This window comes from Rhodnius prolixus, unplaced genomic scaffold (genome assembly GCF_049639745.1).
Source record: "Rhodnius prolixus isolate KJV_2025 unplaced genomic scaffold, Rpr scaffold_3, whole genome shotgun sequence".
Taxonomy (NCBI): Eukaryota; Metazoa; Arthropoda; class Insecta; order Hemiptera; family Reduviidae; genus Rhodnius; species Rhodnius prolixus.
Genome location: NW_027411603.1, coordinates 41,748,345 through 41,765,007, shown reverse-complemented (window position 1 = coordinate 41,765,007; position 16,663 = coordinate 41,748,345). Strand labels below are relative to the sequence as shown.

General features: G+C 35.0%; 1 protein-coding gene and 1 long non-coding RNA gene across 6 annotated transcripts in view; one reads left to right on the top strand and one right to left on the bottom strand.

Annotated features, from left to right (window-relative positions):
- LOC141452794 (uncharacterized) overlaps nt 1-16,663 on the bottom strand; it is a 42,635-nt gene that overhangs the window by 14,916 nt on the left and 11,056 nt on the right. For all 3 annotated transcript variants that reach the window (XR_012457625.1, XR_012457623.1, XR_012457624.1), the window contains exons 5-6: nt 16,112-16,338; nt 6,686-6,742 (exon numbers count right to left, since the gene is read on the bottom strand). This is a non-coding gene — a long non-coding RNA (uncharacterized lncRNA). The remainder of the gene's footprint in view (nt 1-6,685; nt 6,743-16,111; nt 16,339-16,663) is intronic.
- Nucleotides 2-10,850, top strand: LOC141452793 (uncharacterized). Of its 3 annotated transcripts, none has more exons than XM_074125229.1 (3): nt 6,765-7,044; nt 9,102-9,403; nt 10,619-10,850. In XM_074125229.1, exons 2-3 carry the CDS (start codon nt 9,118-9,120, stop codon nt 10,675-10,677), a joined length of 345 nt encoding a protein of 114 aa, XP_073981330.1. In that variant the 5' UTR covers nt 6,765-7,044; nt 9,102-9,117; the 3' UTR covers nt 10,678-10,850. The 3 variants fall into 3 exon arrangements, 2 of the variants coding, with proteins under 2 accessions (XP_073981330.1, XP_073981331.1); XM_074125230.1 differs by lacking the exon at nt 6,765-7,044 and adding an exon at nt 7,800-7,889; XR_012457622.1 differs by lacking the exon at nt 10,619-10,850 and having other exon boundaries at nt 2-7,044.

Here is a 16,663-nt window from a genome sequence, read left to right as displayed (position 1 = left end):
GTTTCAAAGTACATATTATCATTTAAAAGACAGTTTTCTACTTATTGACTATTTTTGCAACGAGTGTCTTTTGTTGAATAATATTGAATAGAAGAAAGAGAAGGGGATTCGGACACTAAACAAGCTTTTTTTTTTTTAATTTTTAGAAGATCATGATGCCGATGATTTTGAGTGTGTATGTACAGATAAAGTAACCAAATTGTCGGATAAAAAACCTACTTCGTCCACAGAAACGTTCGGAGATGTTTCATGGTCATTCTTTCGCTCTTCTGAACATAGCGGGCATCAATGCGTAAAAAATTTCTTGGATAATGCTAATAAACCACCTCACACAATCATTCATAAATGTGCACCTCAAAATTAGGAATGACTGTGATTTTTCTATTCACATTAATGTTCTGTTCCACTTTACGTTTTTTTTTTTTTTTTTTTTTAAGAAAAACAAACTGAAATTTTCCATACGTTTCCAAAACATTTTTGATGAAATTAACAGCTATTGGGTCATTGATCTCACAGATTAGTTGCGCCCTATGGTGTTACAAAAATATTGCACCCGATGGAGGGTTAAAAATGCACTTGTGAAGTAAGAGTTTTCTACAAACTAGGAATTTCACCAACAACTTTTAATAATACAAAGAGGTTTAGACCAAATATTACTTTAGAAAAGGCCCAAACCTTCATCTCTTCGAAATGGGCCTGATCGGATTTTCCATATGAAATATTTAAAATAAAGGTAGAAATCCACCTAAATACAATTACCATACGATGTTTAAACAAAATCGTTGGAGTCTTGATAAACAAAAAAGTGAAAACAGTATTTTAGGTAGAGAAAAAAATGGGTATTACAACCAAGATTACGACAATACATTAACTTTATCAAGGTAAAAAATATTTTCGTGGTTGACGTGTGTGTCTACGTGGTTAAATGTTTTAAAGCATTCAATTGTTCATTATTGCGACTTTGACTTTGATTAAAAATAAAATTAAATGAAAGGTAATGAATAAAATAAAAATAATTCAAACTTCTCCGTCTATTTGAACAACTATTTTTGGAAACCTTCAGTATGACATCCTCTTTCATGTAAATCTCAGGGCTATAATTGGAGAAGGAAATGTATAATATTTTAAATGGTAATATCAAAATTTTTAATTTCTATAGCTAGTAAAGTATTACTGACTCAGTCAGCAAGTGTAGTGCGAGACGGTTGACTCAGTCAGCAAGTGTAGTGCGAGACGGTTATGTAACTGAAGTCGAAATCTCTACACCAATTGATTATTCTAATTTATTCAAATAATATAAAGAATGGGCAAATTATGAATTAGAACCTTGAAAACAGTAGTAAAAGAAGGAATGTTGACACCAGTTATAATATTTCATTCCAACAAATACAAATATTTCTTCTCTCAACAGCAGCATTTTTTATATTTATTTTACTTTCTCTTTTGAAATTAGTGGTTCAAATCTGAATTACGTATTACATTGTCAAGGTTATTTTAAAACAAGTTTCACCAATACTTATAATTAATAATGCTACTTGAATTATAGAGGGATCGTTACCTAATGCTTACTCAGTAATAAGAAAAACAAAAAACTAAATAATTTAAAAGTAATTCAATAAGAATTCGTTTCAACCTTCAACCTTCAACCATATTAACAAATATTAACATTAAAGCAAGAAAGTTATGTATGACAAAAATTTAAAAACGAACTTTTTGACAGAAAGCAAAAAAAAAAAACTCGATAGGTTTTCAATTTAAAACAACCACTTGACATACAGTAGAGATGCTTCACCTTTTCTAAGACTTGCCGATGAGTGCACTAGTGGCTCCCATGGCACATACAACATTATAGTTTGTGAACATTCGGAATTATCGCAGAGCAAGCATTTCAAAATTATGTGACGGACACAGATTACTTATATGCACTTTTTTTTAAGTATTTATATTTTTGATAGGCCTTCCTAGGAGGTACGCCACTGTGACATTTGTAGAAGACAAATGTACAAAACCTATGGAGCTGCAATTCCCAGAAAAACAAGTCGCCTGTGGAAAAGGTTTTTCTATTTTTTTTTTTAAACAAAAACACTTATTTTATATTTAAATAACGCTTTAAATAATTAAAAATCTTATTTTCTTCAATTAACGGCACAAAAATATATTGTAACGAAGTTGACCTGGGCGGAGAAGAAAGGCCTAGATTGTTCTAGAGGTTGAACGACCAAAGTCAGTAACAGGCCGCCACTGCATAAACAAAAGGGGCGGTATCTACTTGTGGCAAAGAAGAAAGGCCTAGATTGTTCTAGGGGTTAAGCGACTAAAGCCGGTAACAGGCCACCACTGTGTAGACAAAAGGGCCGGTCTTTACTTGAACTAGAAAGGAAAGGGCTAGATTGTTCAAGGAGTTAGTGACCTGTGTAAAAGCCAGCTAAGAGAAAGGCCTCAGTTGGGGTGGTGGCATATGTGTTTCCCAGCCAGTGATTGACAGGTGAGAGTGAGACAGACGGAGTTGGAGAGAGACGGAGAATGGGAGGAGGCGGCTCACAGCTGAGGTGGTGGCAGTATGTTTTCTCCAGCCAATGAACGTCAGGAGGGCGTGGAAACTTATGCTCAGAGAGTTGGAGGAGGGCAGTCCCAGTTGGAGGGAGGCACGCAGTTAAAAGGAGGCCGACACAGCTGGAGAAGTCAGTTTTCAATTGAGTTTGAAGAGTTTCAAGGGAGTTTTCAATTGAGTTTCAATCTAGTTTTTAAGCAAGTTTTAAGGAGTTATTAGAGTTTATAGTTATTAGTCAGTTGATGAGTAGAGCTGTGTTAGTGCAGCTGAGACTAGTGCAATTCGGTGCAGTGCGGACCAGTGGTCAGTCGGGGAACAGTTTTGTGGCGTTACGAAGTGAGTAAGTAACAGTAAACTGTTGTGACTGTTGCAAATGGTGACTGTAATGAATAGCGTTAGTTGCTTGTAAATGTTAATGTGAGTAATGTTAACGTGTTAATAAATCAGGTTATTACTTACAACTTTAGCGAGTTTTATTATTTAATCAAACCCACATATTTAATAACTAGTGGCAGGCATTAGTTGTGTAAGTAAAGTTTTTTTTTTTAGAAAAACTTTACATTGGTGTCAGAAGTGGGATCTAGGAAAACCGCTAAAACGAGTAAGTGTTGATTTTATTAGTTCGGGTGAATTGCCGGAAAGTTTTGGAAAACCGACGAGTGTTGTATGCCCGTGATTACGCAGAGAAGTAAAACATGGAGGAGTTAATAGCACTGGCGAAGGAGATGAGAGAAGATGTGAGAGAAATGAAAAAGGGCCAAGATGAGTTTAAAAAGAGCCAGGATAAGATGATAGAAGGTTTGAAAAACATGGAAAAAACCCAAATTGAGATGATTGAAGATTTGAAAAACTGGCGGTTCGAGATTAGAACAGGCAAAGATGAAATAAATGGAGAAATAAAAAGGGAAAACGAGATACCAGGAGAAAGGAAGGCCGAAACAGACAACATACAAGAAGAAGACGAAGGCAGCAAGGACGACGCAGATAGCAGGTCGGAATGTACAGGTGAACTTGACCAGGTTAAAGGAAGAAATAGCCTTGTAGAAGTTCAAGAATCTGCGTGGTCATAAGAAAGCATAGGAGCGCTGGAAAACTGCAGCGGACAGGAAGAGCAAGACCGAGGTAAGAGTACCATTATTGTTCAGCCAGGAGTGGAATGGAGCCCTGAAGCAACCAGGGAGGAACAACTTCTGGGTGAGGACACGGGGTCTGTGCTCAAGTGTCAGGAGGAAGCGGTCCGGAAAGTGGTCCCTAGCAGTCGGGACGTACCGAGCTACTGTGCCCAGCGGAATTCGCTCGCCATTGAAATGGGCATTTTGTCGCGAGACCGGAAAAGTGTGGACAGGAAAGAAGAGGAGCTGTCGGAAATTCACGGAGGTATCACCGGGAGTCACTTTGGAGTGAAGAGGGCATGGGCCAAGCGGAGGCAGCGGTTCTCTTGGGTAGGCTACCAGGAAGATGGTGCAGACTGGGCTAGTCGGTGCACCGAGAGGGTAGCAAGGAAGGGACCCAGCCGCGAAACCCATGGTGCCCTGAGGCAATACAAGGTTGGAGTTCCGTGCAAGAGGATAGCCAGCGATATGGCAGGACCTTCTCCTGATTACAGACGAAGAATGCGCTGTAACCTGTTTTCGATGGACCACTTCAGTATGTGGGCAGAGGCCTACGTCTTAGCGGATCAGGACGCGTCAACGGCAGCTGCAGCATCGACGGTCTACCAGATCCTCGGCATCAGGAGAACTCGGACGACGCCGCTGGAGCGAATCAACAGGACCCTAGAAGGCCATCAGAGGTCTTTGGGGAATGAACATCAGGAGGACTGAGTTGTACATACACCTCCCATAACGATCGCGTACAGATCGGCAGTTCAGGAGACCACTGGCCGGACACCTGCTAGCGATGTGTTCGGTAGGGAGCTTCCACTACCCAGAGACATTTTATTTGGCAGCCAAGAGACGGACGAATCGGACGTGGATAGCTGTACTGCGGAACTTCGCCGTAAGTTGAGAGCTGTGCGTGAAAAGGTACGCGACCAGATGAAGCAGGATGGTGACCGGAAGAAGGCATCGTATGACAGGCAGGTCATCGGAAGAACGTTCCGGAGAGGCCAGAAAATTTGGGCGTTTAAACGTGTCCGCAAAAAGGGAAAACCTCCTAAGTTGCTGGGTAGGACCTTGCACCACTGTCTCACTGCTCAACGACCTGGTGTTCGAGATCCAACCTACGCCCAGATCCAAGATGAAGGTGGTGCACTTGGACCAATTGCTGCCCTACATCACGAAGGAGACTTCTGTTCGGGACGAACAGTTCTAAGAGGGGAGCAGTGTAACGAAGTTGACCTGGGCGGAGAAGAAAGGCCTAGATTGTTCTAGAGGTTGAACGACCAAAGTCAGTAACAGGCCGCCACTGCATAAACAAAAGGGGCGGTATCTACTTGTGGCAAAGAAGAAAGGCCTAGATTGTTCTAGGGGTTAAGCGACTAAAGCCGGTAACAGGCCACCACTGTGTAGACAAAAGGGCCGGTCTTTACTTGAACTAGAAAGGAAAGGGCTAGATTGTTCAAGGAGTTAGTGACCTGTGTAAAAGCCAGCTAAGAGAAAGGCCTCAGTTGGGGTGGTGGCATATGTGTTTCCCAGCCAGTGATTGACAGGTGAGAGTGAGACAGACGGAGTTGGAGAGAGACGGAGAATGGGAGGAGGCGGCTCACAGCTGAGGTGGTGGCAGTATGTTTTCTCCAGCCAATGAACGTCAGGAGGGCGTGGAAACTTATGCTCAGAGAGTTGGAGGAGGGCAGTCCCAGTTGGAGGGAGGCACGCAGTTAAAAGGAGGCCGACACAGCTGGAGAAGTCAGTTTTCAATTGAGTTTGAAGAGTTTCAAGGGAGTTTTCAATTGAGTTTCAATCTAGTTTTTAAGCAAGTTTTAAGGAGTTATTAGAGTTTATAGTTATTAGTCAGTTGATGAGTAGAGCTGTGTTAGTGTAGCTGAGACTAGTGCAATTCGGTGCAGTGCGGACCAGTGGTCAGTCGGGGAACAGTTTTGTGGCGTTACGAAGTGAGTAAGTAACAGTAAACTGTTGTGACTGTTGCAAATGGTGACTGTAATGAATAGCGTTAGTTGCTTGTAAATGTTAATGTGAGTAATGTTAACGTGTTAATAAATCAGGTTATTACTTACAACTTTAGCGAGTTTTATTATTTAATCAAACCCACATATTTAATAACTAGTGGCAGGCATTAGTTGTGTAAGTAAAGTTTTTTTTTTAGAAAAACTTTACAATATTTTATTTCATTTTTTTTTTTTAAAAAATCAGTCCCGAGAAGTGATAGAAACAGGTTTAAGCATGAACAAACGAAAGCGACAAAAAAAATTCTCTTTAGGTGCCAAGGTAACTTACTTTTTTTTTATATAGTATCTTTACAGACATCAAATTGTCTGTGCTAAAAATAATTTTCTCTCTTTTTTCTTTATTCAAGTGAGTTACAGATCCTCAACTCTAGACTAAGGTGCCTATCGTAGAAGTGAAAGAAATGCACTAAATAAGGCAACGTAAGCAAAAACAAAATCCGCTTTACTGCCATCGGAAAAAAAAAAATTAGGGATAGTCCTAGGTTAATCACATTAATACACAAATTAATCAGTATCTTTGGTTTAGACATTAAGTCAAAATAGGAGAGATTAGTACTTCAGAGGCACTACAAGCGGAAAAGAGAAGAAGAGGTAGCCAAAGAAAATTATAAAAATCAACATTCGTTTGATTAGAAATTTAGACAATACCAACAGAAAGATCGCAGCAAGAAATATGGATAAGATGAGCAGGAAGCTCTCAAAGAAGTCTTCTTTCTCCACTTCAGAAATGCTTCCGACGATGTCCCATTTTATTTTTCATGTCAATAGACAAGGTTCATTAAAAACGTTTTTCCGGGAAAATTGATTAATAACATTTCTGGAAGAGTGGGATCTCTATTGCAGTATACTTTACGATTCTACCTCTTTTAAAATATTAAGAAGAAATAAATATGTTACTAAAATTCAGGTTAGAAAAAATAATTAATAAAATGATTAAAAGTTAAGCTGGTTTCATTGAAATAGAATATTTCTTACAAAAAAAAAAATCTTTGAACAGATGAACATACCTGCTTGTCAATGCAGTCATACAAAATCTAGTTTACGCTAACTCATGTGCGTGCATCCTACAAAAAAAAAAAAAAAAAGATAAAAAATTAATAAACAATATATTTATAAAACTTCTGGGAAAAAAAACATTAAAAAATAACAATTATAATCCTGCAATCTCTGTTCAATGCAATTTAAACTTGAAACATTCAGAATTATTACAGTTCATTTTGTGTCTATGGAAACGAATCGAATGAAATGAAGAAAAAAAAAAATCAGAAATTAGAAATGGCGCTGTAATTATAATATTCATATGATTGTAAACATGTTTAAGTAGTGTTTAAAAAGTATACACTAACTAGCTAAATTTTAGTAATCGGTAAGTTTTACATACATTCTTACACTTATACTCACACTCACACCATAAGCTGTAACGCTGGAAATTGGTTGGTTCTGAAAATTAAATAATCACAGAGACCAATAGAGTGAGCAAGAATTTTTTTTTAGAGGCATTCACATTTTTCTGTAAGAGGCCACCTTTAGATTGATGATTATTTATGTGTTCTTCGAACATACTTTCAAAAAATGTTAAAATTAATTTCTGAACAAGTAAAAAGTGATAAAATTATGATAGAAAAATCAAATCATGAAATTACTTTTGTTTTTATCAGGCTAAATGTAATTGTTTTAATGGGAAGAAAAGAACTAGGGACTAGGTCATCATCAAGGCCGTGGAACATATTTTACAATGTAGTTATAATAATTGTATTATAATGAATTTCATTAGAATTAGTTTAAAAATTATTACAATACATTTATTATAACTACATTGTAAAATATGTTCTACAGTCCTGAAGATGATCTAGTCGCTAGGTCGAATAGCTCGGCAAAATGAAAAGGCATGACTGAAATGGGCATTATTCTTTACTTTCTATTGGATTAATGAATCAGACACCAAAAACAATGTTATATTTGGAAAAAAATATCCTCTAACATGGGAAAAATAGAATGTGGCGCCAACAACTGCACACATTTGCTTACCACAATTTAAATAGTTTTTTTTTTATTGAAATTGTTTGTGCGCGAAAAAAATACTAAAATCTTATTCAGTAAAATAGACTGCTGCTTTCCAGGACACCTTCAAGCATGAATTGTTGCTTTAATAATCTAAAGTACAGTTTATGAACTAATCAAAGAATACCTTAAGTTGAAGAATATAAAATTGTAATTAATTTAAATTTATCTTATTATTATAAACTACATAATAATTACGACATATTACATAACTATGAAAAATTAACAGTAATAACAAAATACAGAGTGCGGCAGCATAACTTCCTTTTTTCAAAACTTAATCAATCCCATCTTGCCAGCATAGCAAGCGTTCGTTATGTTGGCAATTTCTTCCTGGATGTTGAATTGCATCAAAGACCTTTGCAATCACCTAAACTCACAGTGTAGTGTGCAATTTCCTCAGCTAGAATTATTGGTCCCTGGTTCTTTGAGGAAAATGAAGTCGCAGTAACAGTGAATTCGGACCGGTTTGTAAACATGTTACAGGAATTGTTTTTCCCACGGCTAGATGAGGTGGACTTAGGGGACATTTGGTTCCAACAAGACGGTGCAACGGCACACTCTTCAAGAGCATCGATGGCTGTTTTGAGGGAACACTTCCCAGAGCGCCTCAATTTGGCAGGCCTCCATTAGGGGCGATTTGGAGTGGCCGGCCCGCTCTCCCGATTTGGCCCCTTGTATTTTTTTTCTATGGGGTTTTTTGAAATCCCGTGTTTATGTGAACCGTCCAAGGACCCTACAAGATTTTGAAGCCCAACATCCAGGAAGAAATTGCCAACATAACGCCTGTTATGCTGGCAAGAGTCATGCAAACGCCAAAAATCGCTTTACTCAGTGTATGGAGAATGGGGGACGTCACCTATCTGATTTTATCTTCAGAACTATGTAAAACAAAACTTTAAGCATGCACCTACATTATAAAAAAAACAAATAAAAATGTTCTGATTCATACAATGGGTTTTATTAAGTTTTTAAAAAAGGAAGTTATGCTGCCTCACCCTGTATAATATTTTAAGGCGCGTCACCCGTCAGAGGTCATTAAAACAACCCAGTTGTTTACCTTCTCTGAGCACTGCCTCAAGACAGTGTTACGAAACAACGCAGACCAACACCACATAGTTAGCAGTAAGAACCTTTTAGGAACAGAACATCAAAGGTGGACCAACTGGTATTAAACCTCGACCTCTACAAAATGATTCCAGCGCATTAACCACTGAGCTAATATCTTTTCTAATTAATAAGAACTGCCAAAAGATACCACCATAAATCTCTATGACCTCTTAACTGATGTATGTTAGTCAATTGGTAAAAGTTCGTGGAAGCTAGCGTAATTCTACATAAATTTTTCAATTATTTTTCTAGAGGCTAAAACTACACAATGGATCTAATAGATTCGGATCAAGATATGTTGTCGGACCTAACAGAATCTATATTATTAGAATTACCAGCAGTACCATCAAGTGAACCAGTTAATGATGAGCAGAATGAAGTAAATCAACTAAGACTTAAACTTCGTAAAATACCTGACATTAAAATTGTTGAAGAAGAAGAATGTGACGACATGTTGTTCTTAAGAAGTGTACTGCCTTACATGTCAAACTTACCGTTGGTTCAGAAATTAAAATTACGTGGAGAGATCAACGCAGCTGTGATGAGGGCCTGCGGTATATTTTATAAATGTTTTTTTGCTTAAGTTTCCATAATTTTATTTTTCTTCTCTATTAATATTTCAAATGAGTCATGGCAGGAACAGTATAGAGATTTCTTCTAAGATTAGTGTAATGGTATGATTGGATAATTAAGTAATGTTGTAGAAGATGCAATCACACGCATTACGGCATTTATGACAGGTACCTTATTGGGGCAAAATTTCAATTGACAGAAGTTGAAAGTACAAAGATTGCATTGATACACAAACAAATTAGTCGTATGTGAAGTTTTATTCAATAAAATAATCAGTCTTTGTCAGGTCTAGAATTTTATTAGAAAGTATAGCACAGAACTTCCGCGAAGCCGTGATTTGCATGAAGTTGGTTAGTTGCAAAAATCCAATAGAAATTGCGCGTCATTTAGATCGGAACCATTCTTTTACAATAGAGAAAAGAAATTTCAGTGTTAGAGAGTTCTGTCGATCTGATTGTGGACATCTTCAAAAATGATTCATTGCGAAACTCATCACTATCGGCAATGAGTATTGAAAGAAGTTTTCATTGGGTTGGATAAACGAAATAACGCCGTTCAGCGTCATATGCTTTTCACTCTTACCTACCACGGACGGCAAAAGAATGGAGTTAATAACGGCTCCGTTCTTGTCTATGAGAAATGATCTCCTATGAAGATAGCCTATGAAGACTGACGATGGAAACATTCTGGGAAGAAGTGACATAGCCCAGGATTTAGGACATCTCTAATTTCTATTTAAGGCAGATTCAATGCTTCAATATCGACGAGATGTAAGACCAGTTTTGATGCCCTTATTGATCAAGATAATGCTCGATCTCTTGTAGAAACTCTTAGTAACACCTTACAACCTTCTACAACCGGAACGCGTAGAAATTTCGCCTTAGGCAGCTCAATGAATCTTGTTACTAAGACTACAACAAACAAACAAAGGTAACTTTGTAGTCACAGTTTGACAATTAAGATTCTACTATGAATTTAGCAATGGTGAAAAATTTGCAATGAACTCACAAATTTATTCAATAAATATTATAAATTATGTTCTTATCAATAAAAAAGTTTCATGTTTGTTCTTGCTTCTTACCTTGTAAGCTCTATAAAAATTTAAGCTCGTTTGGAAGCTGGTGATCAAAGATACGATACTACACATTCTATTTATCTATCTTTCATCCCTTTTTTTTTTTAATCGTCTGTTTCAGGAAAAAAAAATGAAAAAGAAGAACATGATCAAAAAGAAGTCTCGCGTTCGTCCTCATGACGTAGTTTTATACATATTTTTTATAACCTTGAGAAAGAAAAAAAAAAACTGGGAAGCTCCAGCAAATGGAAGATAAACCCGCCAGGAAAATTAATGAACAAAACACTAATGGTTCCAATTAAATACAGCACTTGTAACAACAATAAACAGTAGTCCTTGATATGTACATAAAATGTTTAATTATTCACAGTTTATGAAAATTAATCTTTATTTTGAAATAACTTTTATAAATTATACATATTACGTACATGAGCCAACAATTTTTGTAATTACAAGATCTGATGTTTTTTTCAAAAGCTGAATCTCTTTTTCTGGCTAATTTTCCCAATATCCAGAACGATCATATATATCAAGATTAGGAAAGACAATAATTACAACACTTTCTCGAAATAATTCAACTAATGAGGGATTAGAAATTGATTACGAAAGTAAAGAATTATGGAACAGAGTTCGTGAAAAAAGTATTAGCAATGAGTATAGCTTGAAGAAATCTAGTTCTATATTCGATGTGAACACTCAAGCGACTTTTTCTAACTATAAACCAAGTTCTAGCTTAAATATATTATATGCTTCAAACCTAGAAATTTAAAAACATATTTAATTCTTATACAAATTATTCAGTTTGTAAGTTCAATGTACCTCCTAAGAACTTCATCAAAACAAATTCTCCAAGAAAAATTATTCAAGTTATAGATCAATATACGTAAAATTTAAATACAAAGTTAAGTAAAAATCATATACATAATATATCATATCATATATATACATATATATATACATATATATGTACATATACATGTATATATATAAATATACTTATTTATTAATGAAAACATGCTAATGTAACTAATTTTACAAGAGAGATAATTTTATACTGATATATGCTTTCTCAAACTGATAAACTAATTAATAATAGTTTATTATTATAGCCTTTCTAGGGAATTCAAAAGCGAAGATTATCTGATCAAATCAAACCTTTTTAAAAAATCATAACTGAAAACGTGATAGAGCTGTAATTAATTTTTTATTGATTTTTGCAAACCTTCAAAAAGAGCGTTCGTGGTTATTTAAAGAAGCGCTTCTCACAAATATTTGATAAAACATGTTGATATAATTTTATTTTACTAGAAATAACAATTTTTAAATTCTCTAAGAATAGTAATGCCCATTTTTTCAGGCGGGCTTTACGTCCAACTAAGAAGTACAAATTAATACCAGGGATTAAGTTTCCGCCAATTAGGAGATTAATATAAAGGTGTACGTGAACATATCGGACTCTTTAATAACTAAGTAAAAATAAGATATGGCATTTTAGAAAGAAAATGTGTACATACTAATTCAGGTGCTTAAAATCTAACCCATACACTATTCAAACTTATATAATATTATTATATAAAAATAATTATTCACCAGTGCTCTTCAACTCCGCCTTGCAATGAGCAATAAGGCACATTCGAGCCAATCAGGGAGGCACAATTTACAAAATGATTATTGATTCAACTGCTGGCATTCCAACAATGTCGACATAGCATCGCACAATTGGAACCTTCTGTGAAGCTTCCAAGAAGTATGAAGAGAAAACAGAAAAAAATATATATAATATACATGTATTGGATCGTCAGTGCTACGGAGCTATAGAACTGCATAAAGTGGGATCTACCATAAGCTTTGACAATCCAAAATGAAACACACCTAGATAAAGACCAGATTGCGGCAGGCAATAGATGCTGTTCGTTACAAAAAAAGTTATCGAACTTAAGGCTAATTCTTGTAGAACATTTTTTTAAAAATAAAACTATAGATCTGCGGGCATGAAATTTATTATGTTTCTTCAAGACGGGTGCTCTAAGGCATAGGGACCTTGGCAACGCTCGGGCCTCTAACCTACCCAATAGAAACCCTATCTCTCATTCACAACTCACACTGTCTATACAATAGTTGCTCCTAACCAGTCTCGTTAAAGTACCTTTTCAAATTGGTCAAAGACAGTAGTTTAACACACTCGCCCTTCAGAATTACTTCCACTCCAAAGACCTTCGATTTAAATGAAATCGTAGATTCTAATTTAGAGAAAATAAAATATGCTAAAAACAATGAAAACATCTAGATTAGGAATTTACTAGGAATTATCTTAAAATTTTGAATTATTGAAATAATTAATTCCTACTAATTAATATATATATATATAGGTGGTATAGCTGTTCAAATGAGATTTCAGAGGAGAACTTTCTGCGATTTTTTATTTTTAGTTATGTTGACCACAAAAAGAGATCGAGAACAACTTGCAACAACTTTTATACTCAGGGGATCGATCATAAAATCAAAATTATTTACTTAGTATTAGTACCAAAGAAAAAGCGAAATAGTGACGAATGAATAATGGAAGTCCAAGGTAACGACTATAACATTTTAGGAAGGCGAAATACGGAAATCCACTGTGACAGTTTAAGAATTTATTTGCATTTACTTATTACGTAACTACATTTTAATTTACTGAGATTTCGTACGTAAAAAAAAAGATTAATATCTAAAGACGTAACTAAATTTATACATTACATAACCTTACAAAATATAAACGAAGAAAGAAAAGAGCAATAATTTAATTTCGTTATTTCCACAGTTTGATCATAAAGAACTGTGGTCCTTGTTAAATTTAACTATAATTCTAACGTAAAAAATCTGCTTATTAATCACTGATTTTGGATTGGGGCGTATCCTTTTATTATGGGGCTCTGGGCCCTTAAGAATTTATTCCCCAATAGAAAATATTTAGAGAACCTTAACCACGGCTCTTCGAAATAAATAAAGACTACATTGGACAAAGAACAGAGCGAACAAGGGTCTGTAGCCCATTAAAGTTTACTATTTCCTAGTTGGGCTGGAGAAGAAACAAGCGGAAGAAGCTAAGATTGAAGATCTAAAAAAGATGAATTATGTTAAAAAAGTAGGACTGTTATTTCCCCAATAAATATTGACAATGGCTGGTATTAGAAGCTATGAAAGTAGTTAGAATGTCAATATGTCGGATATTTCCTCTCCTCAGAAAAAAAGTGTTATTAATATGCTAACAAATTCAATGCGCACAAATAAATTGCTTAACATGGGAAACAATAAAAAATTACAATTCGCAATTGTAGGAAATGATAAGGAAAATTTTTAAAATTAAAATGGATTAAGAAAGGAAGTTTTAGTAAAAACAATAAAATTTGTTTCAGAGACTAAAACTTGTATTTTTACCGTGAAATAAATGTGATAAGAATTAGTCTGTGACAATGGAACAGATAAATAGAACCTTAATATTTTCCTCAATCATTAAAAATAGGTTAATCGTTCTGAAGTTAATAACAGGAATCTACAAAGCAATTGGATAGCATAATGTAATTACATAAGTTAATACACCAAGTTCCCCTTACTGCTGGCTGTTTACTTGTGTATGGGATCATTATCCAACTGGAGATGGAACATTACGCTGATAGTGGAGCGAATTCCTATTTGTGAACGACATGACGAAAAACACTACTTCATTTCGCTTATGAAGCCCCAGATTCCAAATTATATATGTGACATTGAAGTATCAGTGCAGTTCTTGTAATGAGAAATGCCTTTATAAAAGTCATTACCATTATTCTGGAACATTTTTATACTAACAATTAAAGAAACTCTAGTGCAATCAGTAAAAAGGCTTTCGCTTGTCCCGGCAATGCTTCCAGCTCTAATGACCTTTGATATTAAAACGTCTTAAATTAAAAACAAAGTGTCGAGTAAACCATTGATTTGGTGGGCGGAAATCATAGGAAGTATCCTATGATATAGTAATATTGACTGAAATTCACTCTTGCGGTTACGCGATTTTCTTCAATTAGCATTTTAGCTAATTAAACAGAATATAAGAAAATTCGTTATCAATGAACAGCACTTTTAGGAGTATGTTTAAACGAATTCTCCTAGAATAATATTTCTAATAAAAGTTATTGGGTATGTATACTTCTTAAACTGCCCTAAAAAGCAATTTCCTTTGTTATTGTATTGTAAAAGTGTACACTAACTGGTACAGTTACGCCCCAACATACACTATCCACTCAAATATACTTGCATTGTACTGCTCTTTGTACTTTGCCTGAAGTACATAAGCCAAACAAATCTTGGTAAATACCAGCTACTTCCAGACGAATCGGTAACAAACTTCACTAATAACTTATAAGATTCTGTGATTAACGGGCAAAAAAGAAACCAAAATACTCATTATAAACCGGTATAAATAAAAGTTTTTAACAATGTAAAATTTTATTTTAAGAATTCATCCCAAACTTACAGTCAGTAACTAGCATTTTATACAAGACGCTACAATGAATAGGTATGTAACAGATTGTAGCGCTCTCTCTTAATAACATTTAAAATTACAATTTTTATATTTATTGAATCACCCATAGAGATCGCTGGATATCTGTATTCTTTCTGAATAGAAATTACTTTTTAAACATTTATTTTAAACTAATCTAATAAAATTTATTTAAATACTTTTATAAACCTATTCCTTGCAACAAACTTGGTGAAACACATTATGTCAATATGAAACACATCAATTTTATAGAGCTCTTGACGGGTGGGTACAAAATGAATCAGTTAATACATTTACATTGGGTTACTAAATGGAATCACCTACAGGATAAAATAGTCAATCTTAGGATATTTTCACTGGATGATTGGAAGAAACAGAAATCATTCAAGATAGTTTTTTGAATTACAATGAAACCTAGCAACAGTAGGAAAAAGAAAAGCGAAATAATATAGAAATTCATATTTTTAGTTTAGGAAAACTTATCAGTTAATCTCATGCAATTCAAAGTAAAACATTTGGAAAAAGAACGTATAATAACGTTGAATTTATTAAATCAAAATAAGAAAAAATTATTCTAACATTACAACATTGGGTGATGGAAGCAATAAATAAATTCATGAACTAGAACTTTCACATATATTTTTTTAAACTCTTATTACTAGTGGAACTAGCAAGTAATCAGGGTGGCAGGGAGGTAAGTCATTCGTACTTAGTAAATGGCAACTTATAAGAATCTATATTAACATCTCGCAGTTTACAAAATTTTAAATAATGGCGGAATAATAATTCTGTGCGGAAAAGAATTATCAGGCCATCGAGAATGAATACAAGAACAAAGCGCTGGCAATAGTGAAGAGGATTCAAAATTAAATCGGTTTGACGCAACTGAACTTAAACGCCTACAGGTCAGAACAGAATCATTGTTGTGAGTGTGAGTCGTTTATTATGTAGTAATCACATTTTGCTCAAGGCGATTCTTATTCGCAACTCTTTACCTAACCATCTCACCAATCTCTTGGTTTCAATCTTAACACGTCCTATCAGTTTAATTCTCATTATAGGTGGAAACAACTTTTAAAACAAATACTTCCTTACCGTCAAGCATCCGACGTAATCTCCAAACATCAGTCTGGCTTCAGAAAGCAACATTCTACCTATTCAGCAATGAATCACGTTATGGACATCATTACTTCCTCTCTCGAGTGGAAGGAATGCTGTTAGGGAATCTACTTCGATGTTGAGCAGGCCTTCGATCGGGAGTGACACTCTGTGACTGCATTGGAAGCTCAATATTCAGGCATTACTCCATTCTAATCCTTTAGCTGAAATTAGAAATATTGACCTATAAGAAGACGATTAATGATTTTGATATTATCTAGTCCACAAATCTAGCACCCTATTTAGCACATATTACACAAACATATAGTGTGTACATTATGTTATAACAGTAAATATATTAATGCAACAAATATGTAATGTCTTACAATGACGTATCTCATTGTTAGTAATTAGTATAATTGCAAATTGTGTTCTGTGTCAAATGATGCATCTGTTAACTGTCAGCGTATATATTAATTGGATATACTAACGTTTAGCATATTCAAACTGTTGTTCTGGCTGAGTTGAACAGCCAAGTAGGTAGAGCGT

What these genes read in the sequence shown, in the direction of transcription:
- LOC141452793 (XM_074125229.1), top strand. Translation starts at nt 9,118, where the DNA reads ATGGATCTAATAGATTCGGATCAAGATATGTTGTCGGACCTAACAGAA. An exon ending in AGCTGTGATGAGGGCCTGCG is followed by an intron (nt 9,404 to 10,618) that starts GTATATTTTATA and finishes CGTCTGTTTCAG; the next exon opens with GAAAAAAAAATGAAAAAGAA.